The sequence below is a fragment of the Coregonus lavaretus genome (genome assembly GCF_964263955.1).
Source record: "Coregonus lavaretus genome assembly, chromosome: 15".
In the NCBI taxonomy this organism is placed as follows: Eukaryota; Metazoa; Chordata; class Actinopteri; order Salmoniformes; family Salmonidae; genus Coregonus; species Coregonus lavaretus.
In genome coordinates, this window is record NC_140002.1 from 39,011,825 (window position 1) to 39,034,011 (window position 22,187).

Below are 22,187 nucleotides of genomic sequence, written 5' to 3' on the forward strand. Positions count from 1 at the left end.
CGTGAGAGGGAGGGAAGTCAGAGTGTCAGGGGGAGGGAGAGGAAGAACAGACAATAACCTCCTGAGAAAAAGGAGGGATAGTCAGCAATAGAGAGAGAGAGGAGGGGAAAGTTCCCCCTCTCTCGACCCATCTCATCGTCAGGCTGGCTGGTGCAGCCATGGCGTTCACCTTCGCGGCCTTCTGCTACATGCTCACCTTAGTGCTGTGTGCTGCACTCATCTTCTTCGTCATCTGGCAGGTGAGTTGAGCTCACACACACTCATTCACCTAAACCATGTTTTTAGACTCTATGTGATGGTGGTATTCACCTAAGCCATGTTCTTAGACTCTAGGTGATGGTGGTTCTCACCTAAACCATGTTTTTAGACTCTGGGGGATGGTGGTCCTCACCTAAACCATGTTTTTAGACTCTGGGGGATGGTGGTTCTCACCTAAACCATGTTTTTAGACTCTGGGGGATGGTGGTTCAGCAATATTCTCGTGTGCATTGTGACTCATACCTTATATAAAGAATTGGTTGGTCTGTAACCAAGGCGAAATACTCTAAGAAATACCTATAATTCCAGGTGATGACTAATAGTAGTATGAGACAATACAATAAGTGTAGTGTAGCCATTGGTTGGTGTGAATGTGTGTCCAAGTGCCCATGTGTGGCTCATTATTTGTGTTATTTATATCAGTACTGTAAGTCTCTGTGTGTGTGTGTGTGTGCGTGTGTGTGTGTGTGACACCCAAAACTGGAAGTCTATTATTAAAATGAGCTAGTCAAAGCTAGTCATAAAGTGTCTTAATAGGGCGTTGGGCCACCACGGGCACCAGAACAACTTCAATGCGCCTTGTCATAGATTCTACAAGTGTTCTGTTAATGCTGGTGGAAAACGCTGTCTCAGGCTCCGCTCCAGAAACTCCCATAAGTGTTCAATTGAGTTGAGATCTGGTGACACACACACACACACACACACACACACACACACACACACACACACACACACACACACACACACACACACACACACACACACAACCTTTAAACCCCCTATGCTCTTGTGAGACCACTACTTCAAAGTCACTGAGATCTCTTCTAGCCATGGTAGCCAAAATAATGGGCAACTGGGCATTTTTATACACTGGGCATTTAAAAAAAAAAATCAGGAACCACACCTTTGTGGAAGCACCTGCTTTCAATATACTTTGTATCCCTCATTTACTCAAGTGTTTCCTTTATTTTGGCAGTTACCTGTATATTTGTGTACCAGCTTACTGACTGCAGAATGATGAATGGAATTTGTATAGGCATCACTGGAGACCTCTGCACAATCAGTATGCTACAATAGCCAGAGCCCATCTCTCTCAGCTATAGCCTTCTGTCTAGGGCAGGGATATGCAACCCTGTTCCTGGAGTGGCGTAGGTACTGCAGGATTTTGTCCCTACAAGGCACCCCATCTGACCAACTGAGCTAATTGATCAGTTCAGTGATTGCCTAAATTCAACACACCTGGTCTTCCAGGTTGGTTAAATCAAAAACATGAAGTGCTAGCGTCTCTCCAGGACCAGGGTTGCTTACCTCCCTAGATGGAGACATTGTTCATTTGAAATTCAACACAGCATTTTCAGACCATTACAATAGACTGTCTTGAAAGAACTAATGAATTGACTAGTGGGTGAGACTGCACTGCATGTGAGTCAGTCAATGTGTGAGTATGTGTCTGTGTTTGTGAGAGAGATGGGGGAGGGAAAGAGTCTGTGTGTGTGTGTGTGTGTGTGTGTGTGAGTGTGTGTGTGTGTGTGAGTGAAGAGAAGGTGAAAAGGGGGAGAGAGTGTGTGTGTATGTGTCAGCAACGAACCATGTTATTGAGACTGCTTATCAAATTATAATTTTGTTCCACCCCTTCCCCCCCATCTGCCTCCATCCATGGTTCACGCCCCCCATCTCTGTGTGGCTCTCAACCAATGACACAGCTTGTTCATTTTTATAGTAACCATGGTGCTTGCTAAGGGGCTCATCGGATCACCATGGAAACTGCATCTGTTTACAACAGAGAAGAGCATGAAACGGAGAAGGGGGAGTGACATAGATCGATAAGGGGGAAAGAGAAAGGTATTGTTGAGAGTAAAAGACAGATGTGGAGAGGGAGATTGGTCTCTGAAAGGGAAAGATGGATGTCACAGGGAGAGAAGAATGTTGAGAGGCAGAGAGGGATGCTTAGATGGAGATCTCAGAGAGAGAGAGAGCGAGAAAGAGTCAGAGTATGCGAAAGGTGCAAAAGGATGATTGGAGGTATGGGGATGGAAAACTGAAGACGATTAGAAATATTGAGAAAAAAAATAGGCTAAAAGGGATGTGATTGGATTGAATGAGAATAACACAGTGAAAGAACACACCATTCCATTCAACATTTAGATATATCCAGTGGCAGAAAGTTTACCCATATACACTGTACATGTCTTTTTAGATTATTGCGTTTGACGAGCTGCGCACAGACTTCAAGAACCCAATCGATCAGAGCAACCCCACCAGAGCGGTAAGGCCCCCTGCCTTATGAGAGGGAGTGGAGTTCTGTGAAGTGTGACCCAGTGTACACCTACAGTCGCTGCCACTCAGCTGTGAAGAGCAGAGCACTGTAGACAGACAGGCACACATAGACCATGGACACTTATTCAAATAGAAAATGTGTGTTTATTTTGAATGCTTTATTTATCATGTTTGATCTAAAGCATTTACTCAATGTAACGTACCTTCTATTTTGCCAATTATATTTTGCTATACTGTACACAAGAACATTCTCAAACAGAGCCAAAACGAAGGAAGTGTGAATATTACTTTTGTGAGGGTGTTTGGCAAAACTATTACCTAGATATATGACTCTCCTTTCTCTCTATTCACTTTTCAGAGGGAAAGAATTCTGAATATTGAAAGAATCTGCAACTTGCTGCGGAAGGTGAATGAGTGGCTCCCAGCCGATGCACGCACGCACATCTTCCCCTCCTTCCCGTAGCCCACCTCCTCATTCTCTCCTCTCGCTCACTCTCTCTCACACCCACACACCAGCCTGGTCTCATAGACTAGACGTAACCTAGTAAATGTAAATCCGGGACACTCAAATTAGTATGATATGTTGCGTTTGGCATGGTCAGTGTTGGAAAAAGTACCCAAATGCCATACTTGAGTAAAAGTATAGATACCTTAATAGAAAGTCAGCCGGTAAAATACTACTTGAGTAAAAGTCTAAAAGTATTTGGTTTTAAATATACTTAAGTATCAAATGTAAATGTAATTGCTAAAATATACTTAAGTATCGAAAGTAAAAGTATAAATCATTTAAAATGCCTTATATTAAGCAAAGCAGACAGCACCATTTTCTTGTTTTTAAAAGGTATGGATAGCCAGAGGCACACTCCCACACTCAGACATTATTTACAAAAGATGCATTTGTGTTTAGTGAGTCCTCCAGGCCAGAGACCGTAGGGATGACCACGTGTTCTCTTGATATGTGCTTGAATTTGACAATTTCCTGTCCTGCTAAGCATTCAAAATGTAACAAGTAATTTTTGTTGTCAGGGAAAATGTATGAAGTAAAAAGTACAATATTTTCTTTAGGAATGTAGTGAAGTAAAAATAAAAGTAGTTAAAAATATAAATAGTAAAGTAAAGTACAGATACCCAAAGAAACTACTTAAGTAGTACTTTAACGTATTTTTACTTAAGTACTTTACAACACTGGGTATGGTTACATAAGACAGATGGTTACTTATAACGTGAACGTATAACGCGAACGTCTAGCACTAAGGAACCCGAACGTCTAACAACCCAAAAATTGCGAGTTCAAATCTCATCATGGCAGTGGAGGCTGCTGAGGGGAAGACGGCTCATAATAATAGCTGGAATGGAGCAAATGGAATGGCCTCAAACACATGGAAACCAACTGTAGTATTTTAGCTAATTAGCAACTTTTTAACTACTTACTACTTTTTAGCTACTTTGCAATTACTTAGCTTGTTAGCTAACCCTTCACCTAACCATAACCCAAACTTTAACCTTTTTAGCTAACCCTTCCCCTTCCCCTAACCTTACCCTTTAACCTAACTCCTAAACTTAACCTTAACCCTAACCCCTAACCCTAACACCTAGCCTAGCTAACGTTCCAGTGTTAATGGGCAAGCTGTAGAGCCAATGAGGGAAGATTGAAGGAGGGAACACCTGCAGGCCTGCATGCTTTTACGAAAATCATAACTAAACTCTACCACTTCCATTCATATGAAAATTGCAGCTTTTTCAAAGCATTTTGTCCTGAAGTGTTTATGATAATGACAGAGTTTGCATTTGTATGGCCATGTGCACCCTAACGGTCTGTATTATTCCTAGCTGGTGGTGCCAGAATACTCCATCCATGGGCTGTTCTGCCTGATGTTCATGTGTGCTGGAGAGTGGGTCACCCTGGGCCTAAACATCCCCCTGCTCTTCTACCATCTCTGGAGGTTCACAACACAACACGACACAACCAACTCCCAGCACTCTATCACATGATGCTTTTTAGTTGTATCTGTTGTAAGAATGCGCTCTCTCGTCAGGTTTTTCCACCGGCCAGCAGACGGGTCAGAGGTCATGTATGATCCTGTCAGTGTGATGAATGCTGACATCCTGAACTACTGTCAGAAGGAGTCTTGGTGTAAGATGGGCTTCTACCTGCTCTCCTTCTTCTACTACCTGTACAGGTGAGGTCCTATTAATGAAGCCATCTCTCATCAGTCAAGCCGCTTCATTGGTGAATGTTGATCTGTATGAATGGGAGCCTCCTCTTCTTGCTGCACAATAACTGCTGTCAGTTGTTATTGCTTGGCAATATCCCATTCCTTCTAACACCGTTGTCCTTCTCTTCTGTTTTCTGCCTCTCTCTGTCCTTGACAGTATGGTCTATGCCTTGGTGAGTTTCTAAACACTGAATAGAAGACAAAGAGGAGATTGAAAGACAGAAAAAGAGAAAGAGCAAGACTAAGACTGGGTGATGTCACTCAACCCTCTTTCTCACCACCCATTACTCCATCACAGACCATGTGTTGCTCTCCTCAAATCTTTGGAAGACATTGGGAGGAAATAAGGCAAAGCAAAGAGATGTTGTTGAGCCTGTTCAAGACTGCCATCCATATAGAAGAGGAGGAGCAGACATATAGGAGCCACAAAAGAGGAGGAAGTGTACGTGTTGCCTTGATCTGAGCACATCACCTCTTAGGACCTGCAGGTCTCCTATTCTTGGTGATACAGTCACTCAACTGTGAATTTATAAACTTTGTGTTGCCTAAGTCCTAACATAGATGTTGCAGATTCATACGTCAATATCCTTCCATTCCAATAAACCTTTTTAGAAAGGAAACGACAAAATGCACAACACGTATTTAGTTCGTCTACCGATTTGGTATTTCGATAATTCAGTAGTTGTGGTAGATAATTTTCTGAGGATATGAATAGTTAGTTGTTTAGTCAGATAAATACACCATTCAATTCTACTATTTCGAACCAGAGTGATAGTAATTGTGTTATTCACAAATATAAAATGTATGAACTCATAAATTACTTGCGATGGGCATAAGCTTCTGCGAAGGATCGCGGATACCCTGGAGCAGTGTTTTAGTCTAGGTCCATCCCAGTCAAGGCAGTATCTTCCAGACCCCAGTCTCTGCCCAGGGAAAACAGGCGCATTTCATTCCAACTGAAAATTATTCCGGCTTGAAGGGGATGTTTTGGCTCTGGGTGAATTGGTACTTGGGTGTTTAAGTATTCTGTGTTTGTCTGTTCTGTTCTAGGCTGGAAGGGCTGATTTCACCTAGACTTTCCAAAGAGCTCTGTGCTCCGTGATTCTAGATCATAGAAACCTCATTCAAGAAAAGCAATTTAAATTCACAACAACAGCAATGTGATCATAGTCTAGGAGAGATTACTGTACATGGGATCGTATTTCCTCTGTGGAATAATACTGTGTGTGACACAAGTAGCAGACGAGGCTGCTGAAGATGATGTTGATAGATAGGTTTGCTATGATGACTATGTCAAGCGCAGTAAACCGTCTCACATTGAACAGTATGGTGGGACTTACATAACTGTTCTCACTCAAGTGTTACAGTGAATGTTGGCAGACACTTGACTCTTGGTTAATTTCAAAGCCGTGACTTAGCTAGTGCTGCCCTCATCATCATGTATCCATAGCTCTATGTGTAGATCATTGATAATGATCTAACTGTGTGATTTTAAAATTATTAGAGAAATGGGTAATACTGGAACTTTAAAAATACTGTGTGATAATTTGTTTACCATAAACTCACCATAATTGTAGTAATTAATTGTTTACGACAAGTCTGATAGGGTTCATGTTGACATCTGAACACACATAGCGCCCTGCATTATAATGGAGTAATGTGTCAATATTGTTCAGCTAGGTTTCTTGTGCCAAAACACATACAGTATGTTTGTTCATCATGACAGTTCCCTCCTAAACAGGACAACAACCCCTCAACCCTGACAACATTGTTAGTCAATCACAGACAATCGCTAAAGCACAAAACGGGGGGTCACAGAGGAGGGGAAATATAGGCTAGGTTGACCATCAATGAATGTCATAATGCAGTTTACCAGAATGAATGAATGAATATATATTGAAGAATAACTATTTGATACTGTCTTTTACACATCTCTCATCACTGTATGCTATATTTGTTGGTGCGCTAGTTTGTATTCATTAGAATACAATATGATATACAGTACACAAACAGCAATTCACATATTCTAATAAAATAGCAATGTGTTACAATATTATATGGTACAACAATTATGTTCATATATATATATATTGTTAATCATTTGATTTGGGGGGTCCAGTAGTGGTGCACTGGGTGTTCATAGTTAAAAATGCAAATGATGGAAATTCAATGCATGTTTGATTTTGTCTCAGCTGTAAGTAACAGGTAATCAAGAGAACATTGGAAGAAGGGAAAGGTAAAGTATAGTGCAGCGGAAGCAGCCAATACGTTGGGTATAGTTAAAAGTTACACAGGTTTGAATTCTGAAGGCCATACCTTTGTTATGTCTCTATCCCAAGAAATTCAGTCTGCTATGGACTGGAGGGAATGTAGAGTGCAGGGCATACACCATGAGAAGAATACAATAAACAACAGCTTAGGATTTTACATCTACAAGAGAGCAAGTATGATGGAGGAAGTGAGTGTGTTAATTATGGGGGGTGGAGGGGGTGGGGGCAGAGTGGGTGAGGGAGAGTTGGAGAGGGGAGCGGTAGAGACAGACAACCTGACATAGACTGCATCTCGTTCCCGGTGTCACCATGGCAACCAACTTGAGTTAGGGTGAGTCAGTAGGAATCTATCTCTGCCTCACTCTATTGCTCTTACTCAAAACTCTGCTAAGCGTGTGCTAAAGCTTGGAGAAGAAATTCACTATGGAAATACGTAGAACACTTAAGTGGAATGGTAGAAGTAGAGGTATATGCATGATATAGCAAATAGATTATCAAAGCGTATCCTTATTATACTCGGACACACAGCAAACCATCTCTCTACATCACTCACACACACACACACGTTATATTATATACACAACACATCTGTATGTAAACATGCACATAAATGCACTCTCTTCCTCCCCCCCTCTCTCAGATACTTGAGAGTTCATACCAAATCTTTAATTCATTCTAGGGCTCTTCCTTTTTTGCCCCTCCGCAATAATCATTTTCTCAACTCTGTCACTGCACTCTCTCCCTCCTCTCTGCCTCCGGAGAGATGTTTCCATGGAAACTGGTTACAATTAATATGTTTGAAACAAAGTACGTGATTGGCATATGCACAAGCAGACACACACTCTCCCTCCCGAATACTCCATCCATGGGCTGTTCTGCCTCGCTCTCTCTCTCTCACACACACACACACACACACACACACACAATAATACCCAGAACAAATTAAAAATACTCTGTTCGTTTATGTACTAGGATGTCTACTTGGTGCATATACTGTACTCACCTCCTTATAAAGTGTAAGCAAGACATCAAGCAATGTTAGGACTCAGACATACAGTGCCTTCGGAAAGTATTCAGACCCCTATTACTTTTTCCACATTTTGTTACGTTATAGATTTATTTTAAAATGAATTAAATAAATACAAATCCTCAGCAATCTACACACAATACCCCACAATGACAAAGCGAAAACAGGTTTTCAGAAATGTCTGCACATTTATTAACAATAAAAAACAGAAATACCTTATTAACATTAGTATTCAGAACCTTTGCTATGAGACTCGAAATTGAGCTCAGGTGCATCCTGTTTCCATTGATCATCCTTGAGATGTTTCTACAACTTGAATGGAGTCCACCTGTGGTAAATTCAATTGATTGGACATGATTTGGAAAGGCACACACCTGTCGATATACGGTCCCACAGTTGGCAGTGCATGTCAGAGCAACAACCAAGCCATGAGGTCGAAGCAATTGTCCGTAGAGCTCCAAGACAGGATTGTGTCGAGGCACAGATCTGGGGAAGGGAACCAAAAAATGTCTGCAGCATTGACGGTCCCCAAGAACATAGTGGCCTCCATCATTCTTAAACTAAAGAAGTTTGGAACCACCAAGACTCTTCCTAGAGCTGGCCGCCCGGCCAAACTGAGCAATCGGGGAAGAAGGGCCTTGGTCAAGGAGGTGACCAAGAACCCGATGGTCACTCTGACAGAGCTCTAGAGTTCCTCTGTGGAGATGGGAGAACCTTCCAGAAGGACAACCATCTCTGCAGCACTCCACCAATCAGGCCTTTATGGTAGAGTGGCCAGACTCCTCAGTAAAAGGCACTTGATAGCCCACTTTGAGTTTGCCAAAAGGCTCCTATAGACTCTCAGACCATGAGAAACAAGATTATCTGGTCTGATGAAACCAAGATTGAACGCTTTGGCCTGAATGCTAAGCATCAGGTCTGGAGGAATCCTTGCACCATCCTTACAGTGACGCATGGTGGTGGCAGCATCATGCTGTGGGGATGTTTTTCAACGGCACGGACTGGGAGACTAGTCAGGATCAGGGGAAAAATGAACGGCGCAACGTACAGAGAGATCCTTGATGAAAACCTGCTCCAGAGCACTCAGGACCTCAGACTGGGGCGAAGGTTCACCTTCCAACAGAACAACGACCCTAAGTACACAGCCAAGACAACGCAGGAGTGGCTTCGGGACAAGTCTCTGAATGTCCTTGAGTGGCCCAGCCAGAGCCCGGACTTGAACCCGATCTAACATCTCTGGAGAGACCTGAAAATAGCTGTGCAGCGACGCTCTCCATCCAATCTGACAGAGCTTGAGAGGATCTGCAGAGAAGAATGGGAGAAACTCCCCAAATACAGGTGTGCCAAGCTTGTAGCATCATACCCAAGAAGACTCGAGGCTGTAATCGCTGCCAAAGGTGCTTCAACAAAGTACTGAGTAAAGGGTCTGAATACTTATGTAAATTTAATATTTCAATTTTTTATAATTTGGCAAACATTTCTAAAAACCAGTTTTTGCTTCATCATTATGGGGTATTGTGTGTAGATTGATGAGGGAAAAAAACAATTTAATAAATTTTAGAGTAAGGCTGTAACCTAACAAAATGTGGAAAAAGTCAAGGGGTCTGAATACTTTCCGAAGCATGCAGGGAATAGTGCAAGTAATTGGTGGTATGTAACGCCCATTGATGTATAGTTGGCAAAGAGGCTAATTAACACTTTACAAAATTCTACGGTTTCTAGAAGTGAACCCATCACCTATATTTGGAAGTAATTTCCACAAGCTAAGGAAGAGAGTCAGAGAGCAGGGAGGGGCATTGGAGAAAGATATGAATTATACATTAGAGAAGATTTCAGATCATTATACCTGGCCAGAAATAAGAAAATACCTTAGCTGGAAGGGAAGGAGAGATGGGGAAATGGATAGAGGAAATGGTGATGAATTACTGGGGGTTAGGAAAAAAGAGGGTGATGTGGAGATAGCTGAGTGAGCAAGACAGGGGAGTCTGGATGGGCTTATTAAATAACTGGGCATAGACTGCAAAGACAAATGAGAGCATTAAATACTGTCCATTTGGGCTGTGTCAGTTGAGGATCTGTCATGATGTGACAGCCTATATTTAGACTGCATGTAATCTATGAGAATGCATTTTTGAGATGAATGGACTGAACTGGTGGATACAAGACTCAGTAAACTGAATATGTATGTGTGTCATGTAGTATGAGTCCATATGTCTGGAGACAAGCCTGGCTCTCTGAATCAGAAACGCAGCCTATGCATAACACCTGCATATCATCCTTTTTTTGGCAGCGGTAAGGCTATGGCTAACTCACAAATAGATTTCCCCAATCTGAAGCCAAATCTGCAACATGCAACTGAAGAAGCAATACTTCTACACTGGAGCTTATTTTCTACTAAATCTCACAGTAAAAGGCACATGCACACTAATATGCCAATAAAGGTATAGCCAAATGAACACAATGTATACCCTCCCCCCTTCTCTCTCTCAAAGGGTACTCTCTCTCACTGTATTTCTCTCTCTCTCTCTCTCTCTCTCACACACACACACACCTGCTTTGTTTTGATGCCCCATTTGCACCCTAAAATGCGTTCTGAAGAGAGCCCAGATCCATAAATGAACATGTTGTATGTGTCGCAGATCATAACAAACATAGTTGAAAACAACAATAGACATGTCTTCCCTCTCTCTTAGTCTCATCTCTTTGCTGCTGTGTCATGCTGTGAAATATAACACTGAAACAGCTGGGGAATACGGACCACATGTTGGTGTGAAGAATGCTACAGGTTCTATTTTTGAGTGATGCACAAACACATGACAATTAATATTCAAGAATACTAGAACACTTTGACAAAAATGTACTAGAACAAAATTAAACATGCAAACAGAGTGGTACAGGATTTAAGCCCCAAGCAAACAAAGAATGTACACATGGATGTTTACGCTGATGCGCATAGCACCTTCGGGAAACACGGGTGTCATGGCAACGGGAAGGGGCATCTGCAAGTGTTACTGTTGCAATCTGAAAGGAAACAGATGGAGGATGGGACGGGGTGAAGCTAGGGGTGGATAGATGTGTCATTATTGACTGAGCTATCTAGGAGGAAGGGAAGGAGGGAGAAAGAAAGAGGGGGAAATGGGATGTGCTGTTGTGTATTTTGTGCAAAATGTTACACATCCCACTGGGCACATTGGTTGAATCAATGAAATTACTTTGAACCAACGTGGAGTACCCTCCAAGCTCATCATTAAGCTTGAGGCCCTGGGTCTCAACCCCGCCCTGTGCAATTGGGTCCTGGACTTCCTGACGGGCCGCCCCCAGGTGGTGAAGGTAGGAAACAACATCTCCACTTCGTTGATCCTCAACACTGGGGCCCCACAAGAGTGTGTGCTCAGCCCCCTCCTGTACTCCCTGTTCACCCATGACTGCGTAGCCATGCACGCCTCCAACTCAATCATCAAGTTTGCAGATGACACAACCGTAGTAGGCTTGATTACCAACAACGATGAGACAGCCTCAGGGAGGAGGTGAGGGCTCTCGGAGAGTGGTGTCAGGAAAATAACCTCTCACTCAACGTCAACAAAACAAAGGAGATGATCGTGGACTTCAGGAAACAGCAGAGGGTGCACCCCCATATCCACATCGACGGGACAGCAGTAGAGAAGGTGGAAAGTTTTAAGTTCCTCGGCGTACAAATCACTGACAAACTGAAATGGTCCATCCACACAGACAGTGTGGTGAAGAAGGCGCAACATCGTCTCTTCAACCTCAGGAGGCTGAAGAAATTTGGCCTGTCACCTAAAACCCTCACAAACTTTTACAGATGCACAATTGAGAGCATCCTGTCGGGCTGTATCACCGCCTGGTACGGCAACTGCACCGCCCACAACCGCAGGGCTCTCCAGAGGGTGGTGCGGTCTGCACAACGCATCACCGGGGGAAAACTACCTGCCCTCCAGGACACCTACATCACCCGATGTCACAGGAAGGCCAAAAAGATAACCAAGGACAACTACCACCCGAACCACTGCCTGTTCACCCCGCTATCATCCAGAAGGCAAAGTCAATACAGGTGCATCAAAGCTGGGACCGAGAGACTGAAAAACAGCTTCTATCTCAAGGCCATCAGACTGTTAAACAGCCATCACTAGCACAGAGAGGCGGCTGCCTACATACAGACTTGAAAATCACTGGCCACTTTAATAATGGAACACTAGTCACTTTAATAATGCCACTTTAATAATGTTTACTTACCTTGTATTACCCATCTCATATGTATATACTGTATTCTATACTATCTTAATAAATGTTTACATATCTTGCATTACCCATCTCATATGTAAACTCAGCCAAAAAAAAACATCCCTTTTTCAGGACCCTGTCTTTCAAAGATAATTCTTAAAAATCCAAATAACTTCACAGATCTTCATTGTAAAGAGTTTAAACACTGTTCCCCATGCTTGTTCAATGAACCATAAACAATTAATGAACATGCACCTGTGGAACAGTCGTTAAGACACTAACAGCTTACAGACGGTAGGCAATTAAGGTCACAGTTATGAAAACTTAGGACACTAAAGAGGCCTTTCTACTGACTCTGAAAAACACCAAAAGAAAGATGCCCAGGGTCCCTGCTCATCTGCGTGAACGTGCCTTAGGCATGCTGCAAGGAGGCATGAGGACTGCAGATGTGGCCAGGGCAATAAATTGCAATATCCGTACTGTGAGACGCATAAGACAGCGCTACAGGGAGACAGGACGGACAGCTGATCGTCCTCGCAGTGGTAGACCATGTGTAACAACACCTGCACAGGATCGGTACATCCGAACATCACAGCTGCGGGACAGGTACAGGATGGCAACAACAACTGCCCGAGTTACACCAGGAACACACAATCCCTCCATCAGTGCTCAGACTGTCCGCAATAGGCTGAGAGAGGCTGGACTGAGGGCTTGTAGGACTGTTGTAAGGCAGGTCCTCACCAGACATCACCGGCAACAACGTCGCCTATGGGCACAAACCCACTGTTGCTGGACCAGACAGGACTGGCAAAAAGTGCTCTTCACTGACGAGTCGCGGTTTTGTCTCACCAGGGGTGATGGTCGGATTCGCGTTTATCGTCGAAGGAATGAGCGTTACACCGAGGCCTGTACTCTGGAGCGGGATCGATTTGGAGGTGGAGGGTCCATCATGGTCTGGGGCGGTGTGTCACAGCATCATCGGACTTAGCTTGTTGTCATTGCAGGCAATCTAAACGCTGTGCGTTACAGGGAAGACATCCTCCTCCCTCATGTGGTACCCTTCCTGCAGGCTCATCCTGACATGACCCTCCAGCATGACAATGCCACCAGCCATACTGCTTGTTCTGTGAATGATTTCCTGCAAGACAGGAATGTCCGTGTTCTGCCATGGCCAGCGAAGAGCCCGGATCTCAATCCCATTGAGCATGTCTGGGACCTGTTGGATCGGAGGGTGAGGGCTAGGGCCATTCCCCCCAGAAATGTCTGGGAACTTGCAGGTGCCTTGGTGGAAGAGTGGGGTAACATATCACAGCAATAACTGGCAAATCTGGTGCAGTCCATGAGGAGGAGATGCACTGCAGTACTTAATGCAGCTGGAGGCCACACCAGATACTGACTGTTACTTTTGATTTTGACCCCCCCTTTGTTCAGGGACACATTATTCAATTTCTCTTAGTCACATGTCTGTGGAAGTTGTTCAGTTTATGTCTCAGTTGTTGAATCTTGTTATGTTCATACAAATATTTACACATGTTAAGTTTGCTGAAAATAAGCGCAGTTGACAGTGAGAGGACGTTTCTTTTTTTGCTGAGTTTATATACTGTATTCTATTGCATCTTAGCTTATGCCACTCTGATAATGACATTGCTCATCCATATATTTATATATTCTTATTCCATTCCTTTACTTAGATTTGTGTGTATTAGGCTTTTGTTGTGGAACTGTTAGATATTACTTGCTGCACTGTCAGAACTAGAAGCACAAGCATTTCGCTACACTCGCAATAACATCTGCTAACCATGTGTATGTGACCAATAAATTTGATTTTGAATAGACGTTGAATTGACGTCTGTTCCCAGTGGGATAATTCTAAAAGGTCTGAGTGTTATGCCTAGGGCTAAGAGATATTTAGGAAAAGAAAGACAAAGTACAAATGATAATTGCCCAATGTAATCCACTCTTGCAGAGTTAGGTGTCCATTTTAGTCATCCATTCTTGCAGAATTAGGTGTCCATTTTAGTGCATAATATCACAGTATGACTGAGTTCCACTATATAATTTTGCAAGTTACATTAGCTGGCACTGAACCCTGACAGCGCTCTCTCTTTGCACCCTACCTGACACTGATGAATACATATTATCAGCACTTACAGAATCAACACTCAATACACACCCACACACTGTGACTCACACCCACACACACACCCACACATACTTTCTGGCAATGTGCACACAACTGATTTTCTGGAGAGTGAACTAGAACAGTAGTATATGACAATGAAGACGCTACTTGACTGACACCTGGTGGTAGAAACTGCACAGTTAAGCACATCAGTAATCGGAATAATACACTGTATTAAATTGGCATTCAAATAACATTAATAGAAATATGATAGAATTAAAATAGAACAACGTACTAATTGAAGGGTTTTTCTTTATTTTTACTATTTTCTACATTGTAGAATAATAGTGAAGACATCAAAACTATGAAATAACACATATGGAATCATGTAGTAACCAAAAAAGTGTTAAACAAATCAAAATATATTTAATATTTGAGATTCTTCAAAGTAGCCACCCTTTGCCTTGATGACAGCTTTGCACAGTCTTGGCATTCTCTCAACCAGCTTCATGAGGTAGTCACCTGGAATGCATTTCAATTAACAGGTGTGCCTTGTTAAAAGTTAATTTGGGGAATTTATTTCCTTCTTAATGCTTTTGAGACAATCAGTTGTGTTGTGATTTGGTAAAAGACCAAGTCCATATTATGGCATGAACAGCTCAAATAAGCAAAGAGAATCGACAGTCCATCATTACATTAAGACATGAAGGTCAGTCAATATGGAACATTTCAAGAACTTTGAAGTGCAGTCGCAAAAACCATCAAGTGCTATGATGAAACTGGCTCTCATGAGGACCGCCACAGGAAAGGAAGACCCAGAGTTACCTCTGCTGCAGAGGATAAGCTCATTAGAGTTACCAGCCTCAGAAATTGCAGCCCAAATAAATGCTTCACAGTTCAAGTAACAGACACATCTCAACATCAACTGTTCAGAGGAGACTGTGTGAATCAGGCCTTCATTGTCAAATTGCTGCAAAGAAACCACTACTAAAGGACACCAATAAGAAGAAGAGACTTGCTTGTGCCAAGAAACACGAGCAATGGACATTAGACCAGTGGAAATCGGTCCTTTGGTCTGATGAGGCCAAATTTGAGATTTTTTGTTCCAACCGCTGTGTCTTTGTGAGACGCAGAGTAGGTGAACGGATGATCTCCGCATGTGTGGTTCCCACTGTGAAGCATGGAGGAGGAGGTGTGATGGTGCTTTGCTGGTGACACTGTCAGTGATTGATTTAGAGTTCAAGGCATACTTAACCAGCATGGCTACCACAGCATTCTGCAGCGATACGCCATCCCATCTGGTTTGCACCTAGTGGGACTATCATTTGTTTTTCAACAGGACAATGACCCAAAACACACCTCCAGGGCTATTTGACCAAGAAGGAGAGTGATGGAGTGCTGCATCAGATGACCTGGCCTCCACAATCACCCGAGCTCAACCCAATTGAGATGGTTTGGGATGAGTTGGACCGCAGAGTGAAGGAAAAGCAGCCAACAAGTGCTCAGCATATGTGGGAACTCCTTCAAGACTGTTGGAAAAGCATTCCTCATGAAGCTGGTTGAGAGAATGCCAAGAGTGTACAAAGCTGTCATCAAGGCAGCTACTTTGAAGAATCTAAAATATACTTTGATTTGTTTAACACTTTTTTGGTTATTACATGATTCCCGGTGTGTTATTTCATAGTTTTGATGTCTTCACTATTACGCTACAATGTAGAAAATAGTAAAAATAAAGAAAAACCCTTGAATGAGTAGGTGTGTCCAAACTCTTGACTGGTACTATATAATGTATATATATTTCACTGTGACCTACTGCTGCTGTGCTGACTATCAGGCCGTTCGCAGGCAGTTACTGAGTGAGTGAGTGAATGGTGGGGAGGGGAGGGCCGGAGGGGTGTGTGTGTGTGTGTGTGTGTGTGTGTGTGTGTGTGTGTGTGTGTGTGTGTGTGTGTGTGTGTGTGTGCTGAGAGCACTGGTTGAGAGAGTGCTGCCGCAGACGCAGTTGAACCACGGAGACAGAGCAGCACGTGCGCACGTCGTGACAAATTTTTACCAGTTGTAGGTAGGCTATTTAGATTGGTTAGAATGGTGACACCCTTTTCCATAGAACATGTTATCGCGCTAGAACTGATATAATGGCGACAAAGCATTGGAAAATGACTTTAGCCGCACTAGAGCTCTTTAGATAAATTCTCTTAGAGGTGGTTTATAGTAAACTGCATTCTAATGTCGAATTTTCTTATGGATAACCGTATCAAGCTAAGGGGTTTACCTATGCTCTGTTCTAGGGTCTGGAGCGCTGCGCGAGTGGACATTTGAAATGGAAGTTATGGAACTCCCTCGCGTGCTTCTGTTATGGGAAAAAGTCAATTGGAAGTCATCAATTGTGATCATGGTCACAGCTCTATCGAAAATGTATCATTCTCCACATTTAATGTCAGTTTCATTGTGGACTTTTCCCTGAAATGAGATGTTGGCCTATCAGGGGCTATAGGCTACCTGCATCTAGCTCAACAAACGATGGCAAAGTTAAATTGCAATTCTATAAACTCAGTCGATCTCGCAAATAGGCAATTTATAACGGTTTGTAGTCTTAACATCTGGCACATAATAACCGCACAATTGCCAGAAAATAGCCTAACATTGGGTTTTTGAAGTTCCTCCAAGTGTTTTTTGTGCAGAGATGTCGAGATGCACATGCACAAACAGGATTTATTTACAATTATAAACTGGGTGGTTTGAGCCCTGAATGCTGATTGGTTGAAAGCCATGGTATATCAGACTGTGTACCACGGGAATGGTAAAATGATAAAAAATTACTTTTTACTATTCTAATTACGTTGGTAACCAGTTTATAATAGCAATAAGGCACCTCAGGGGTTTGTGGTATATGGCCAATATACCACAACTAAGGGCTATATATGTCCTAAAAACAGCCCTTGGTGGTATATTGGCCATATACAGTACCACACCTCCCCTGGCCTTATTGCTTAATTATAGCAGTCAAAACAAGTTAAAACTTACATCCATTGATGGAAAATGATCTAGAGAGTTTAATAAGGGCGATTTTCTTTTCTCTTGTGACATATTGATGTCGATATTCCTTCTTAATTCGGTCGATAACGTTATAGAAAAAGGGTTTATTGGATACATTTGTCAACTCCTCTCTTGCTGCGAAAAACTAAATTTGGGCTAGTTTTCAATCCTCGTGGACGGGTTTTCAGGGGACATTCATCTAGAAATTTTAGCTAGACCTGGCAACCCTGGGTAGACTATCCCAGAATGCACCATGGTCAGGATAAGGATGGGTCTGTGACGGTAGGAGTGACATTTTTGGAAAAAGTGGGGGGGAATCTGGAAGAGCACCCTCCCCTACGAAAAAGAAACACTGAGGAGCTCTCTGACCCCCAAAAGGGGGAGGAAAAAAGGGTAAGTTGGAGTGGGAGAGCTCCCAGGGGGAGGAGGAATCTAGAGTCTCCTCCCCAACTCCCCCAACCAAGCCTCATTTTTAAGCCTGGTCTTAACCTCCTCTCCCTGCAATTTTAACAAAAATGACAGTGTTGTCATTTTAATCAAGACCCCACAGATGGTAGTGAAGGGGAGCACAGTGGTGGTTGGGGGGCGTGCTCTTTTAGCCATTTAATGTGCTAAATTTATGGTGCGCACTTTTAGAAGACCTGCAGTCCCACATGCTAGGGAGGGATCCTCTAGTTGTGGGAGGGGATTTTAACTGTGTTTTAAGTAGAGCAGAGAGGGGCGGGAGAGGATGTTAAGGTAGATAGGTCAAGTGTTTTATTGCAAGGGTTGTGCAGCAGTGGAGGCTCCTCAGAGGATGAAGGGGAGGACCATCCTCCTCAATGAATTTCTTAAAATAAAAAATGGTAAAACATTGAAAAACTAGACTAAATATATTCACGTCACCAAATAATTGATTAAAACACACTGTTTTGCAATGAAAGGTCTACAGTAGCCTCAACAGCATTCTGTAGGGTAGCACCATGGTGTAGCCGGAGGACAGCTAGCTTCAGTTCTCCACTTGGTACATTGACTTTAATACAAAACCTAGGAGGCTCTTGGTTCTCATCCCCTTCCATAAACTTACACAGTAATTATGACAACTTCCGGAGGACGTCCTCCGACCTATCAAAGCTCTTGCAGCATGAACTGACATGTTGTCCACCCAATCAAAGGATAAGAGAATGAATCTAGTACTGAAAGCATAAGCTACAGCTAGCTAGCGCTGCAGTACATAACATGTGGTGAGTAGTTGACTCAAAGAGAGAGAAAGACAATAGTTGAACAGTTTTCAACAAATTAATTTCTTCAAAAATAAAAGAGAAGCAATAGAGAGAGAGATTGTCATTTTTTTTTCACTTTCAGTTTCACTTACTTAGATCGCAAATGCAGCTGGCTAGTTTAGTTGCTCAAACACCCGGCTCAAACAGAGGGATGCTATGTTAGCTAGCTGGCGATGACTATAGGACGATTCTGTTGAAAGACATTTCTTAAACGGAAGCAAACAAAACGGGGATGAAAATACCTGAATTTGTCCAATAGAAACTCTCGTTTGCAACTGTTGGACTAATGATTACACCCTAGATAAGCTAGATGCAGGCAAGAGTGGCAAGGCGGTATTGAATGTGTCACTGTCTGTCCGTGTGTCACTGTCTGTCATCTCAAATGTTTCTCTCCACCTGTGTGCACCTACGTTGTAAACTTTAATTCATAGGCTAAGTTGTAGCAACCTCATGATGGGTATAGGGAACATTTGAGTATCATGTAGTAGCCTAAACCTATCGATGTTACATTGAACTGGGTGAATGGAATATGAATGACAGTCATCCAACATGCTGTAATAGAAATAAGGCCTTGCTCATGAAAAAAGAAATGTCCTCCCTCATCATAAACGGCACTGACCACCACTGTTGTGCAGGGATGTCAAACTGACTGACTGTTTTAAAACCCTGCATCCAAGAGAGGAGGACTTCACCTGGACCAGCGGTGACGTCACCAGAGCCTCTCGCATCGACTATCTGTTAACCCGTGATTGTCCCCCAGCAGATGCTAGAATAACCCCTGCTTTCTTCGCAGATCACATAATGCTGACGTGCACCCTTTCACTGACTTTGGGTGTGACTGTGGGAAGAGGGCCCTGGAAACTGAACTGCTCCCTTTTAGAAGATGATAGAGTAGTTAGCCAGTACAGGAAGCAGTTCAGCCAGTGGCAGACGTTACAAGACTTCTTTGACACACGAGCACAGTGGTGGGAAATGGTGAAGGGTAAGAAGAGGACCTTCTTTAAAGAGGTAGGAAAGAAAAAAAGTAAAGAAAAAGATAGACGCATGATGGGACTGCAGAAACGACTGGAACAGAATTTTAACCTAACACAACAAGGCCTTGATTTTAATGACAAAATTAAAGAAGTAAAGAAAGAAGAGGCATTTTTAGCAGAACAGAAGAGCAAGGGGGTTATTTTAAGAGGTAATGAGGGAATTAGAAGAAGGGGAGAAGTGCACTATGTACTTTTTAAAGAAAATAGTTAGCAAGGATAGAGTAATGACGGGGTTAAATAGTAAAGATGGGTTTTGAAAACAGACAGAGGGAATTAAAGAGGTAGTCAAGGATTTTTACGGGGAACTGTTTGGGGGAAGTTTTAACATTGACAGGACTATACCAAACACAGACGACCTCGTAAAAGACTTGACAATGATGGAACTTGACAAAGGACTAAAAACATTTTAAGAAGCGTAAATCACTGTGGGAGGATGACCGCCAAGTGCATGTTTTATATGGACGATGTCAACATTTTATGCACCAACCTTTTATCTGTTGACAGGACCCTGGACAGGACTGACTGGTACGGACAAGCCTCTGGGGAGAGACTGAACAGAGACAAGATGGAGGCCCAATTTTTAAGACCATGGGCAGACTCAGACTTGACCAGACTACCACTGACTGTTAAGAAAACAAACATAAGGGTACTGGGGGTCAAGTTTGACCGGAAGGGAGGAGGGAGCGGTCAAACTGTAGACAACACTATTTACCAAGAGAGTTTTCATCTATATTTTTCGTAGCTGTCTATCTACCACCACAAACCGATGCTGGCACTATGATTGCACTCAATGAGCTGTATAAGGCCTTAAGTAAACAGGAAAACGCTCTACCAGAGGCAGCGCTCGAAGTGGCCGGGGACTTTAATGCAGGGAAACTTAAATCCGTTCGACCTAAAAAAAACTCTAGATCACCTTTACTCCACACACAGAGACGCATACAAAGCTCTCCCTCGCCCTCCATTTGGCAAATCTGACCATAACTCTATCCTCCTGATTCCTGCTTATAAGCAAAAACAAAAGCAGGAAGCACCAGTGACTCGGTTAATAGAAAAGTGGTCAGATGATGCAGATGCTAAGCTACAGGACTGTTTTGTTAGCACAGACTGGAATATATTACGGGATTCTTCCGATAGCATTGAGGAGTACACCACATTAGTCACTGGCTTCATCAATAAGTGCATCGATGACGTCGTCCCCTCAGTGACCGTACGTACATACCCCAACCAGAAGCCATGGATTACAGGCAACATCCGCACTGAGCTAAAGGGTAGAGCTGCCGCTTTCAAGGAGCGGGACTCTAACCCGGACGCTTATAAGAAATCCCGCTATGCCCTCCGACGAACCATCAAACAGGCAAAGAGTCAATACAGGACTAAGATTGAATCGTACTACACCGGCTCTGATGCTTGTCGGATGTGGCAGGGCTTGAAAACTATTACAGACTACAAAGGGAAGCACAGCCGCGAGCTGCCCAGTGACACAAGCCTACCAGACGAGCTAAATCACTTCTATGCTCGCTTCGAGGCAAGCAACACTGAAGCATGCATGAGAGCACCAGCTGTTCCGGATGACTATGTGATCACGCTCTCCGTAGCCGATGTGAGTAAGACTTTTAAGCATGTCAACATTGACAAGGCCGCAGGGCCAGACGGATTACCAAGACGTGTACTCCGAGCATGCGCTGACCAACTGGCAAGTGTCTTCACTGACATTTTCAACATATCCCTGACTGAGTCTGTAATACCAACATGTTTTAAGCAGACCACCATGGTCCATGTGCCCAAGGACACTAAGATAACCTGCCTAAATGACTACCGACCAGTAGCACTCACGTCTGTAGCCATGAAGTGCTTTTAAAGGCTGGTCATGGCTCACATCAACACCATTATCCCAGAAACCCTAGACCCACTCCAATTTGCATACCGCCCCAACAGATCCACAGATGATGCAATCTTTATAGCACTCCACACTGCCCTTTCCCACCTGGACAAGAGGAACACCTACGTGAGAATGCTATTCATTGACTACAGTTCAGCGTCCAACACCATAGTGCCCTCAAAGCTCATCACTAAGCTAAGGACCCTGGGACTAAACACCTCCCTCTGTAACTGGATCCTGGACTTCCTGACGGGCCGCCCCCAGGTGGTAAGGGTAGGTAACAACAGATCTGCCACGCTGATCCTCACCACGGGGGCCCCTCAGGGGTGCGTGCTCAGTCCCCTCCTGTACTCCCTGTTCACCCATGACTGCATGGCCAGGCACGACTCCAACACCATCATTAAGTTTGCCGACGACACAACAGTGGTAGGCCTGATCACCGACAACGATGAGACAGCCTATAGGGAGGAGGTCAGAGACCTGGCCGTGTGGTGCCAGGATAACAACCTCTCCCTCAACGTGATCAAGACAAAGGAGATTATTGTGGACTACAGGAAAAAAAAG

General features: G+C 43.4%; 1 protein-coding gene across 1 annotated transcript; it reads left to right on the forward strand.

Annotated features, from left to right (window-relative positions):
• Positions 1-158: 158 nt before the first annotated feature.
• Positions 159-4,936, forward strand: cnih2 (cornichon family AMPA receptor auxiliary protein 2; the record flags this gene model as incomplete). The annotated part of the gene is made up of 6 exons (XM_084177545.1): positions 159-239; positions 2,456-2,524; positions 2,894-2,941; positions 4,366-4,478; positions 4,572-4,715; positions 4,909-4,936. The coding sequence occupies 6 exons, from the start codon at positions 159-161 to the stop codon at positions 4,934-4,936; spliced, it is 483 nt and encodes a 160-aa protein (XP_084033671.1).
• Between the last annotated feature and the right edge of the window lie 17,251 nt (positions 4,937-22,187).